The sequence below is a fragment of the Podarcis filfolensis genome (genome assembly GCF_964270895.1).
Source record: "Podarcis filfolensis genome assembly, chromosome: 10".
Taxonomy (NCBI): Eukaryota; Metazoa; Chordata; class Lepidosauria; order Squamata; family Lacertidae; genus Podarcis; species Podarcis filfolensis.
The window spans coordinates 31230171-31243236 of record NC_139612.1 but is presented as its reverse complement, the minus strand read 5'-3'; the positions used below and the strand labels follow the sequence as shown (position 1 = coordinate 31243236).

The 13066-nt window shown below is 42.3% G+C and overlaps 1 protein-coding gene across 1 annotated transcript; it reads left to right on the top strand.

Moving 5' to 3' along the window:
• Nucleotides 1–4401: 4401 nt before the first annotated feature.
• Nucleotides 4402–8649, top strand: IL22 (interleukin 22). The gene is made up of 5 exons (XM_083573506.1): nucleotides 4402–4627; nucleotides 5226–5291; nucleotides 5394–5537; nucleotides 5839–5904; nucleotides 7499–8649. The coding sequence occupies exons 1-5, from the start codon at nucleotides 4433–4435 to the stop codon at nucleotides 7625–7627; spliced, it is 600 nt and encodes a 199-aa protein (XP_083429632.1). The 5' UTR covers nucleotides 4402–4432; the 3' UTR covers nucleotides 7628–8649.
• The last annotated feature ends 4417 nt before the right edge of the window (nucleotides 8650–13066 follow it).

Genomic DNA, 13066 nt, shown 5'->3' with positions numbered 1-13066 from the left:
CTGAGTTCCCCCCTTTAAAATATGAAGTGGTATAGAAATGAAAATCATAATCATAATATAAAATTGGTCTACAAGGGGCTAATAGATGATTTCACTCATCTTCGTCTAGGACCACATCTGCCCCTTACATTTAAAGCAGCGTTACACCACTTAAACGGTCACAGAATAGAAAAAGTGGACAGAGAAAAGTCCCCCCCCTCATAAAACTATAACTTGTGGACATGCAATGAAGCAGAATGTTGGTAGATTCAGCAGAGACAAAAGAAAGTACTTTGTCCCATGTGGCATAGTTGAACGATAGAATTTGCTCCCACAAAAGGCAGCGATTGCCACCATCTTGGATGGCTTTGAAAAAGGGTTAGGCAAATTCATGGAGGGACAGTCTATCAAGAGCTGTACCAAGAACATTTGAGCTTTAAACAATGCAAATAATTTAAATAAAACATGCTCCATGCATCATGATCTCTATGGCCCTCAGGGCACAGTCAAGAACCTTGAAGTTGAAATGGACTGAGACTGCAGAATATTGACATCCAGAGCAACAGGCCACCTTTGTACTCTTGTGGATCATGACCATGCCATGGTGGTGTGCAACATTTTCCCATATTGGTATACAGACAAGTAAGAGCACATGCCCTGGCTGTTCTCATCTGACTCTTGATGTCACCACAATTGTCAAACAGAAAACACAATTGTAAAACAGAAAATATTATATATATAATATTTTCTGTTTTACAATTTAAAGTACTCATTTTTACACACTTAAGATATTGATATCTCTTTCTATGGTTCTCTTTCTATGGTTCATTTTACATATAAAAAATCCCTGCATATACAAAAACTATACCATTCAGTATTACATCCAACAAAACTTATTTACACTGTTGAATTTATCTTAATGTTGCCAGCGTTTTCAGCTATACAGTTATTTCCCATATATTCAATAAACAATTTCCAATCTTTTCTAAATGTATGTTCTTCTTCTTCTCTTATTCTTTATGTTAAGTCTGCAAGCTGTGCATATTCTGTCAACTTAAGTTGCCATTTGTTTGGGACCTTGCTTGTTTTCCATTTTTGGGCTAACAAAACATGGGCCACAGTAGTGGCATACATAAATAACCTTTTTTTGACACCTGGGAATTTCAGTCTGAATTATCCTCAACAGAAAGGACTTTGGTTTTTTTGGGAAAGTACTTTTAAAACATTTTTTTCAATTCATTATGGATCATTTCCCAATACTCTTTCACCCCTTTACAAGTCCACCACATATGAAAGAACGTTTCCTCAACCTCTTTGCATCTCCAGCACTTATCTGATTCAGTCTTATACATCTTAGCAAGACTACTGACAGTTAAATGTCACCGCAATTTTTCAAAGGTTTTGTTTAGGAAGTCAGTACAGCATCCCAACATGGGTCTACAGGTTACAAATGCATGGTACACAGCTCGGCATCACTTAAGATGTTGTTCCAATCTCCTTAGGAAGAGTGGGGCAAGCTATTCACGCGGTTGACATCCTAAGGCTGGACAAGCAAATGGGTGCTCCTCCGTAGAGACTGGGTATGTAAGGTTCGTTCATGTAGCACTGCCACATCCATGCCCTTGGAAACAGAGATGGAGTTGACGGAGCCGGTTCACCATTGAACTTATCCTCAGGTGCCTCCTCAAAAGAGAAAGACTCTTCACTGACGGAGGAAGGTGCATGAACCTCCTTAATGGGCCGTGACGGTTACACCAGTGGTATCCAATAACACAGAGGTGGTACATTCTCCACACAATCTGCTCAGGCCTTCGCTAGGTTCCAGATCTCCATCTCCCAAGCTGCTAGGGTCCCCCTTAGGTTAGTCTCCTCCTGGCATCCTGCATTCTCATCCTACAGCCTGCTGGGTCTTCTGCCAGGTCAGTCCCCTCCAATTCTCTGATCTTAAGTCCCCCCACCCCATGCCCTACGCCAATCACAACATTTAGTTGTTGCAGTGTTACATTTCACATTTTTAAAGTTTCATTGATGCATCAAACTCAATGAATGGATTTGTGCTGGGCCCGCAGGTAACCCGTGAAACGCGGTCCAGGACCGGTCCAAAATCCGAAGGTTCCGCTAGGATTCAGTCCGACAGGGCCAAGGCAGAACATGAGGCAGGAAACCAGGCAAGGACAGGTACAGGATCTCAGGCAGGATCTAGCATATAGCAATGTTGCTCCCGAAACCTGGGGCGGGATCCGACAGCCTTTCATCTTTGTCGGGGTAGCGGCCAGTCCTGATCCCCCTGCGACGCACCTCCCTGTTTCGTCCGAAGGCGAGCACTCCTCCTGCGAGTACTCAGGTCTCTCCTTCTCTCAGACCTTAGTTTCTTTTTTTTTTAAGAATAATTTTTTATTAACCGACCAATCACATCAAATCAAACCAAATTACATAAATTCCAAATTACACAGCCGAGTTTTAAATTTTTGTTGGGGGTACCCATATTTCAAGTTCCGAAGGGATCCAATCAACTTCTTGCTTCTTACTGCTGTTTTAATGTCCACAAATCTAACCTTATGATGTTCACAGTACTATCCAGTTCTTTCTTATTATTTTTCCACATCTCTTGTTGTTATTTTCATATATTTTTCCTTTCTCTTTGTGACCTCTGATAGTCTCCGCAAGCTGGTTAGAACAGTTTGTAATCCTGCGTGGATATTATTTTTTTTATCCAGTAGCCATATCCAATCTGCCTCCTTTCTCCAAACCTAGGAATGCAGTCTGAAAACAAATCCGTTCTTCCTCCCGACTATAAATCCTTTGGCAAGATGGCGACTCCGAATTAATTGCTGCGCCATTCCCAAAAGCTCTTATTGCTTCTCGGTCTCCATAAAGCATACTTTTGGTTAAAGTTTATCTCCACACAGACCTTAATCATCCTGCTTGGGTCAGTTCAACCGACGGTTCTAATGAGGAGGGGTTCTTGTAAATCACATAGAAGGAAAGTAAAAAAGGTTCCCCCCCCCATTCAGCCCCGTTGTCAGCATACCCCGCCTTTGGTGTATCTTCATCGTAAAATATTCCTGTTTCTCCAGCCCGTCGTCTCCTTTTGCAGAGGTCACTTAAATTAGCAGACTTCACTCCCCTTCTTCACTTGAAATATGTGCATTTGCTTCTTTTGTAATTAATTATTCCAAATTGCTGCAACTAGTGCGCGATCAGAGACAGCGTCCAGGAGAGCCGAGGTCCACACGGGGGCATTCTGCCTAGGGCCCTCACCCCCTTCTTTCAAATTAGGGGGTGATTTATGGGCACAGCAGGCAAGGGCAGTGTTCCCCATTTCCTTGGGGCAACAAGGGAGGCTGCCTACTCCCATAACAGCCTCTTAATTACCCCGTGTGGGTTGGAGAGATGGTATTGTCGGCCATCTTCCAATGCACCCCCTAGTGGCCCCCAGACCTTAGTTTCTGCAGCTCGGGAGACGTCGGTGGGTTACTAGCCCAGGGACTGCCTCAGCCTCCCCTAACCAAACTGGTAGTGGAGCAGCTGTAAGTGATGACCCAGCTGAAGGCAACAAGGTAATCCCCGCATCTGGAGCCAGGGCAGGCTGAGGCCCCTGACTTGGTCCAGCTGGTGTTTGTTGCAGGGGAACCTGTGCAGACTGGGACTCTTCAGGATCAAGGCCCAGACTTGGTTCAGATGATGCCTGAGGCAAAGGATCTGGTGCAGACTGAGACTCCTCTGGTTCCGAGTCCGAGCCCGAGTCCCAGGCCATCACAGGATTCTTAATGTTAAATAGCTGGTATGGGGATAGCTGTATGGATTGGGACCCTGGTGGAGGAGGAGGAAGGACTTTATTCTTGCCATGGTCATGATGACCCATATCAACACACAGACACACACCACCAATGCCTACTTTTTACACGCCAGTCACACATTGGCCAATTGTGTGAATGCTGTCACATTTAGTTTGACCCTAACTTGCAGCTGTGTCGGGAACAAACCCAACTTTCTGCCCCCAGCCTCATCAACAGGGGCACCTTATAAAAATTACACAGTAAAAAACCAGTGAGGTTGTGTCTTGTGGCTTTTTTTTTTTTGGGTGTCGTGGTTAGTAAATTCTCAGAAGCAATGGTGGAAAGTAAGAGACTCGATGATGTCATTGTAACTCATCGCTACCTATCTCTCGAACAAGGTGGCAATGGGTATATATAGGGGAACCCTCAACTCCTTCACAGCACAGCAAAAGCATCACAAGTAAGTAATAATTCCGAGTGCTTATATAATTGTATTGCTGCATGTTGAAATGTAAGTTAGATGCATAATTTAAAAAGGAAAATTATTTTTTTTCACTATAACGTTAATAGATCTTTGTCTATCTTCATTGGGAAATTCTCCTTCTGTGTGTCTCTAGAAGGTTCAAAGACTGCAGGTGCGACTTGGCTGAACTTGCCACCTTTCTTGGAGAGCCATGAATCCACTTGAGAATGGGACCAGATCCTTCCTTGTCTGGGTGTTCTGCTGCGCTTGCCTCCCTTTCATCTTCTTGGCAAGCCCCGTGCCCTTGAAGGACGCAGTTATTCATACTAACCACTCCTGCGAACTCACGAGAAACAACTTCCAGAAAACCTACTTCAGGAATCGTACATATACTTTAGCCAGCCAGGTAAAGCAATTGGTCTGCGTGCTGCAGTTTTATCTGCACAGCTCTCATATGCTTTGTACTGTCTTGTGATTTGCCCACTTTTGCTCCTTGACATCCTTCCATCCTGAAAGGATGCTAACCTGCCTTCAGGTATGTGCATACTTTAAGTATGTATGCCGCTTTGGGAAACCACAACCCACAGGATTATATTCAGCTGCCTATGAAGTGTAACCTTCCAGAGCTCGTTTTATAAACAATTAGCCACACAACCCCCTCATGGTTATCTTCTACCTGTGGGACTGGCAAGTGTGGGGCTTTTAACATTTTGTTGATGCTCTCAGTTAGTTCTGCTTTTCGCTTCCGATCTGTTAGGTAGCTCATTGGGCCTGCTTACCTTTGCAGCTTTCACAATCACCACGTCAACACTAACATTATAATACCTTGGCATCCTTTTCTATAGTTCCATGTCATGAGCAGCAATCTCCTCCAACTCAGCTGTGGAACTGGAGAGCTATATAGACTCAGGGAGCTGGTGTGCCACAGTGCTGAGCTTTTAAAAAAAGTTGAGCCTCATCTTTCTGCCACACTCTCATTCTGTCTCTCTCTCTTTTTTAAATAGGGAAGACACTTTGATAAGGACACAGATAACAGATTTGTTGGGCAGCATCTGTACACCAACATCAAGGTGAGATTCCCATGTGCATTAAACAATGTTTTTATTCTCTCTTTGTACCTTCCTATTCTCTTGTTGTTCGAGGTACATAATTTCATTATCTTGTCTTTGCAGGCGAATGATCGCTGCTACCTAATGAAGAGATTAACAGATATTGTGGTGACAGATGTCCTCTTGACCCTCTCTGGGGACAAATACCCCAGCGCCCAGGAAGTTGCAAGTTTCTTGGCCGATTTGAATAGGAAATTGAATGGCTGTGTAAGCATCATCTATAGCTGTAGTCTGTTTCCCACCCCTGATCCTCTGCTTCCTTGATATTTCACCTGCTTGGATGCTTTTCCTCTAGGGAGGTGGGGGAGCAGGGTATTCAACTTGCGTCTGTGGCTGGTAGTTGGCAATATATTTCTAGACAAGGCAAGGTAACAAATCACCAGCGCCGAAGGTAAAGGAGGAAACCTCAAATCAAAACATCCAATCTTTCTGCAGTCAAGTGCAAGACAAGGGAAAGGTGTGAAATGAAAAACCACATCGTGACTTAGCTGCATTCCTTCCTTTTCAGAAACCACTGGGAAATAAAGAACACATTGAAAGGAACCTGCAGCAAATGAAAGACAAATTACAACAGGTATGTTGCTTTTTAAAATTTGTTCTATTTTATTTATGTACCACTTGAATGAAAAAAAACCCAGCAACCCTTAAACCAGTTTATGAAAAATATTTTTTAAAAAATAAAAATATTAATCTCCCTTTTTTGTTCATAGCTGAGTGCTAATTCAAATGGTTAGAAAAGGCATGTTTTATACAGTCTTCACAGACTGTAGTCCCTCAGAATACACGCAGGGGAATAAGGTTTGAATATGATCCATGTTAAATGAAAGCTGCATTGTAGGGAGAGCTGTAGCATATAATGGAGGGATGGTCTATCTGTAGACCCCCAGATGTTGTTGGATGGCAAATCTCATCAGCTCTAGCCAGCAAGGCCAATGGTTAGAAACCTCTCCATGTCAGCCAGCCTTGCATTGTAGCTGCATTTGCTTAGCTTACATTCATATCTGTTTCCTTTGAACTTTTATCCAGTACAAAATGTTTTGCCGCCTGAAGGTGGAATAAAAAAAAATATGCAAGCCTTTTGCATTTCATTCAGGGGTGGAATTGTTGTTGTTGTCTGTTTAGTCCAGTATTGAATCCATTGAGGTTTGATAAGGAGAAATCTGTCAGTTTTGGTTTCTCACAGTTTCTCATTTTTTAAAAACATCTTAAGTTCAGGTTCCACATGAGTGACATTTCCACTTTCAAAAAGTGCTCCTGAAAATTAACCAGCAGTTTAGTGCTGATTTCATCAAAAATACATATAATTGCATGCAATTCTGTCTCATATGTGCATTTTTGTAAAGCATATTCCCCTTATATTCATATTTTCCCTAATATAATGTATTTTTGTATGCTATTTACACCAATATATGGATTTATACCCATGCTTTATCTTGGTAAAGGATGGCTGTGTTTTGGTTCACGTATTGTTTGCAAATACAGTGCAAATTAGGTAGATTTGCTTTTAGGCAGATTTGCCTTTAAATGTGTACTAAATTGAGATATTGTCTGCTATCCCCTTCACCCAATTCCTTTAAATAAATAATTATGCAAAATATAAATGAAGTAATTCATTCTTATCAGAATCTAACAGAACTCAATGGAAGATCCAAAATGACCCAAATTGGATCAATAGTCCTATAGAGAGAAAATGTTCAGGCTGTTCAATGAGCATTCTTGCAGTGGGCTCCTGGGTCTTGTCTCATTCTGCTCAGGTGAATTGTCATATTAATTCCCATTTGGCCACTGTGGCTCACAGAAGGCAAATCTAGGAAAGGCATACCTGAGCAGAAGCTGATCTCATGCCTTTGTGTTCCTCCATTCACTGAATCCTGCACAAAACGAACCTAGCGAGGGAACCCTCCATTGTGAATCTTTCCTTTAACTCTGATGCAAGAACTCTGTTGCCTATTGCACAGAACCTCTGTTTCTCACACTCCTGTATCCTTCTGCAGATCTTGGTTAATTGAGTGAGGCTTATGTAGAAAAACCTCTCGAGGAGTTGTGCTCTAATTCTTAGAGTACCCCCATTTCCCCCTGTGTGTGTCCCCCCCCCAATCGACACAACTTCTTTTATAATCTATGTTGTCCATTCTGATGAAGAAATTGTTTTTGCTTTGATTTTACAGTTGGGAGAAAATGGGAAAAACAAAGCAGTTGGTGAGCTTGATTTGCTGTTTGACTACCTGGAGGATGCCTGCACTGCAGCGCTCAAAGCCCCCAAGAAGAGCCACAAAGGCAAGAAGAACAACAACTGAGTGGGCAATCAGGATCATTGCAGCTTCCTTCAGTGGTGGCCTCTGTGGAACAAGGACAAACGCAATGGTTCGCTTTTAAAGGCAGTAGACACAAATGTTTTTACCCATACAGAACTCAACGGACGTATGCTTTCATGAGACCCATTTTAAAGTATCGATCCAGCAGTTCTCAAACTGCTTTATCTGGATTAGTGGCAAACTTTGACAGAACATCTCTACAGAGTGAATCGAGGGTCGGCAAGTTAGCCTAATGCGAAACAAATTTACTTGAAATGAAGGGCCAGCTCAGACATGTGATTGGAAACTCCTCTGGACCTGTCCATAAAATACAACTCACGCCAGTCAGAGTTTAGAAGTATTGTGAAATGGAGGGATTTAGTCTTGATTAAGAGGGGGGGTATTGAGGAAAGAATGGGAGATTAAGAAGGCCTTTAAAAATGAGGCCGCTACTCAACTTGTGACTCTGCTGGGCTCAGATGGAGCATCTATTTTGTTACTTGGTGCCTCTGTAACAAAGTCCCCAGTTTTGGTGCTAGCAGAAGAACTTCTTGAGCCACCACCATCATGGGAATTAGGGTGTTAATGTTTAGATCAGCCTTCCCACAACCCAGAACCCTTCAGATGCTTTGGTCTACAACTCGTATCATAGCAGACATTGACCATACTGGTTGGATCTGGTGGGAGTTGTATTTCAAAACATCCAGCAGGTACCAGGCTAGGGAAGTCTGATACAGATAAGCCACATGGAAGCATCTCTTTAACCTGGACCTCTTTATGAGCCTGGTGGCCCTGCATCCATTGATATGCTTGCTTTGGGATCTTTTATTGAAAAAGGCCAATGGTTTCAATGGAATTCATTTTCAAGTCAAATGAAATCTAGGGAAAACGTGCCAAGCACTCTGACTGAAAGTTAAGTTCCTTTTTAACACATAAAATTGGATCTTCCGATAGCAAACTTGCTTAATTACATCTAGTTAACAGGTATCTAAAGAATCTTTCCCTTTTCTGTTTACTTCTCTCCAGAGGACAAAGTGTATTGCCTTATTTAAAAACCATTTTAGCAGATAGTACTATTTAATTATAATTTATTTAAAATTGTATCGCATAATTTATATGAGTGGAGGTTTATTTATATGATTTAATATTCTGTACCATTCTAGGAAATGTTTATGAGTTAAGCTTAATGGCAGCTTTTATGTCATAATGATGCCCTGTCAAAGTTGATCATGTCCATTTTATTTATTATGAAAATATGTATTGACGTAAAAAAAAAGGAGTTTCACATTAAAAAGAAATAAAAACCAAGCTCAGTGATATATTTGTTTTGCTTCAGAAAATGACATGGACAAGAAATCAATAGATTTTTTTTTCAGCCTGATGTGTAAAATCAGCATGGGACAATATGTTATGCTATTGGTATGTTAGCTGAAGGTTGCTGAAGAACTCTAGAACGATGTTCCACGACCCAATTACTCCCAAATCACAACCTTCCTGTGTCTTATCATTAGAGGTTTGAGAAAGAACCTAGCACAGTGGTCTCAGGTTCAATCCCTCACATCTCCTAGGAGGGCTGGGAATGTCTCCTGTCTGAAACCCTGAAGATCCACGGCCAACCACATAAGACAATACTGAACTTGATGGACCTGTGGCCTGACTCGGTGTGCGATATAGATCCACCTTTTTCTAGGGTACTTCTACACTAGGTATTTACACTGGAGTGTTAGTCTTTATCCACTCACTTTTAGTATGCAATGCCAGAGTTGGTGATGTGTTGCAGGAAAGTTTGGAAAGCAGATGTGAGGAACTGTTGGTTCTCCAGATCTTGATGAACCACATTGGCCATGCTTGATGATGGATGCTGTAGTTCACAAAAGGCTCCACACTCCTGCTGGAGAGGCGTGGGCTTTGCCAGTAAGAGAGAACGTTCCTTACTCTTTGCCTGAAGTCAGGTGCAGGGTCAGTAGCTTAGGGGAACTGTGGGAGTGCAGAACTCTTGGATTACTTTCAGGGAAGTGGTGGAGGTACAGAGGAGGAGGGGACTTTTCACACGGGGAACGACTTTGCATTACACCATCCCAGCACTCCCAGCTTCCAGCCCTCTTTGCATGAGTTCTGTGCCCTGTTTCCTCAGATATTGTACTAGCTGTTCTTCTATTAGACCTCCCATAATAGCTTACATCAAAAGAAACTTAAAAATAAATTCAAAAGTACAGTTCCGGTGCTGGATAAAAAAAACCCCAGAGAGCAACCTTACCCTCAGTTAACTGTGGCTCTGCTAAATATTTCTCCATGGCTAACAAAATCACTTGTCTTTCCCCATTGCCACTGATGAAATCAGTTCAGCATCAACAGCACACTTCTCAATTGCAGTAGGGCTAAGGAGCTGGTATCCCAGCACTGTTACAACACTTAGCATGAGTCTGGGAAAAGTTTTGCGCTATTGCTATGCACATTCTGAAATACATGCAGCTGAAGGAATTTGGGATGGTGTGTGGTGGGGCATGAATGGCTGCACAGTTGAAGTCACTGTGGTCATGAGAACAGATGTGTTCGAAAATACCTGAAGTCATTCATTCATCAGCTGCGACAACAGAGCTATATTTAAGGGGTAGGTGTGTGTCATAGGCAGCATCCACCCCAATCTTCCTTCTTATACTGTCACTGCCATTCCATTGCCCACATCAATATCCTAGTTAAAAGTCTGTGAACATGTAGCAGTGACTAAATCCCACCTGTCAGAGTTGGGGAATCTTTGACCCTCCAGATGCTAATGAACTACAGCTCTTATCTGCTGTTGTAGTTCAGCGACAGATGGATGGTCACAGGTTCTTCCTAAACGGCCTCAGCCCCATCATTCAGTCCAGACACTGAGGTCCAGCTCCGAGGGCCTTCTGGCAGTTCCCTCACTTCAAAAAGTGAGGTTACAGGGAACCAGGCAGAGGGTCTTTTCGGTAGTGGCGCCCGCCCTGTGGAACGCCCTCCCATCAAATGTCAAGGAAATAAGCAACTATCTGACTTTTAAAAGACATCTGAAGGCAGCCCTGTCTAGGGAAGTTTTTAATGTTTGATGTTTGATTGTGTTTTTAATATTCTGTTGGGAGCCGCCCAGAGTGCCTGGGGAAACCCAGCCAGATGGGCGGGGTATATTATTATTATTATTATTATTATTATTATTATTATTATTATTATTATTATATCCACACTTGCCTTGTTCTGAGAAGACTTAACTGAGGCTCCATTGTCAAGTTTGGGAAAGAAATGTAATGCCAAGAATACTTTTGAGTTCTGATTTACGATCCATTTACACATGCCTTGCCCATTAAGGAGGGATGGATGGATCTATGAATTTTGGTTTCTCATTCTTTCCAATCTTAAGTTCAGTTCACCACACTTCCACATCAGTTTGCAATTTTTTTAAAAAAAGAAAACGTCCTCATGAAAATTCACCAACATTTTAGTTTGAATTTATCCTAAAACAAGCTTGTATGCAATTTTGACACATTTTGGCAGAGTTACTTTGCCTAAAATAATGGACTTTTGTGTGTTATTTTCAATAATATATTAATATTTATGCACACTTTCCCTTAATCCATGCATTTTTTTTGTAAAATTGGGTTGGAGAACTGCACTGCAAAATTCGGATAAGTGTGAATTTCAAAGGCTGTCTCTGTTTTGGTTCATGTCTTACTGTGGAAAGAGGGAAGAGGGGATAACCTTTAAATGCAAACAGCCATATTTCTCTTCCATACCTACTATGAACGCATTACTTCTCACATGAATGAGCTGCGGGCTTGGTTTATAACAGGGAGCTATTCTTGAAAGCACCGGTGGGATGATGGCAAAACATACTCTGTGATGGGAAGAACATGCTACACACATGGGGACCTTGGTGCCCCTTCTGAACTTTCTTCTCCTCTTTCCACTTGAACAAGCATGGGAGAAATAGCATCTTTTTTTAAAAAAAAGCATCTATTGCAGATGCATAGAATAGAGATGCCACATCCTGCTGAGTAGGTGTGTGTGTGTGTGTGTCTATGATTTCTTCATTATGACATTTGTGAAGTTATTAGGTCAACGCCACCGAGTGATTCCTCGTGTATGTTTTCCAACCAAGTTTATTTGTTTGAACATGGGATGGGATTGCTCCATAACACTCATACAACACAACTCCCCTTTGCTCTTCTTTCCCTGCACCCCAACTCCTCAAATCTGTTGGGGGGGGGAATCTCCCAACTCTCCAGAGCAGAGATTTGGGGTACACAGGGGGGGTTGAGGGTAAACACCCCCAGTGTTTGTTCTACTAGCTGGTTGGGTTTCACCCACAGTTTTATTCTAGTAAAATTTCTCTGCCTAAAGAAATGGAAATGAGGCTTCAGCTGTATCTTTGTGAGAACCATAGCATGTCTCTATAATAAAAATGTACATTGGTACTATTTTATCAGTCTAATCCTCTGCATTTTCACATTTCATTATTATAATTCCCTTGACCGTTTACTTAATTAAAGCAGTCTCAATAACCCAATAACACTGCAGTCTCCTGTGCTATTTCTAGCCAACCCTTATGGATTAAATACATAAAGCAGAAGTCTAAATAGATTTTTTAAAATATTCATATAGTGTTTGTTTGTTTAATAGAAGAAGAGAGAGAAAGATACATTTTCTATTTGTTGGGCTACAAGGTACTTACAATTCACTTGCACTAATAGCTTAAATGGGAAGCCTCACCAATAAGGAATGCCTGTAGCTGCTAGCACAGCATTGTAGCATTAGAATGATCTGCGACAGGCCAAGGTCTCTGGGGATAGGTCTGAGAAAACATTGATAATTGAAGATTCATATTTAAGATCACAGATGTTGCTTAGGGCATTGAAGATTGGTTTGCTGATTTTATAAGTCATGGACTGGCTGGATGAAGAGCAGTGGTGGAAGGCACCAGCTGGGGAACCCCCAAGTGAAATCCCAAAGGCTCAGAGCCCAGGGATTAGTGGTGGGACACAGAGGAGAGGTCAGTGGGAGAGGATTGGGAGGAGGGCCAGGATGCTGAAGGGGGAACAGGGTTTAGTGAGCAGGAAGAGTCTGTGACAGGGGGCAGTTCAGACTCCAAGGCTGATGCAGAAAAGCGGGGGCAAGAGGTGCCGAAGAATCCAGGGAGTCTCCCTCTTCTGCTGTGACAAGTTCCCCTCCCCGCTGGTGTTCAAGAATGTGCATGATCATAAGGAGGGCATAACAGGGACCAGAGGTGTGCAGACGCAGTTTGAGACTGCTAGGGGAAACATCTGGCAGAGAAGGAGCCTTAGAGAGGAGAGGAAGGCAGGGACCTTCACTCCTGGCAACTGCTCCATAGGGACAAGCCCTACTGGGAAGCGTTGCTGAGGCCACTATGCTGAGTTGTATGTTTTTTTCATTGAAGAAAGAGTTAACTTCACTGACAACGGAGAT

What these genes read in the sequence shown, in the direction of transcription:
- IL22 (XM_083573506.1), top strand. Translation starts at nt 4,433, where the DNA reads ATGAATCCACTTGAGAATGGGACCAGATCCTTCCTTGTCTGGGTGTTC. An exon ending in ATCTGTACACCAACATCAAG is followed by an intron (nt 5,292 to 5,393) that starts GTGAGATTCCCA and finishes TTGTCTTTGCAG; the next exon opens with GCGAATGATCGCTGCTACCT. An exon ending in TGAAAGACAAATTACAACAG is followed by an intron (nt 5,905 to 7,498) that starts GTATGTTGCTTT and finishes TTGATTTTACAG; the next exon opens with TTGGGAGAAAATGGGAAAAA.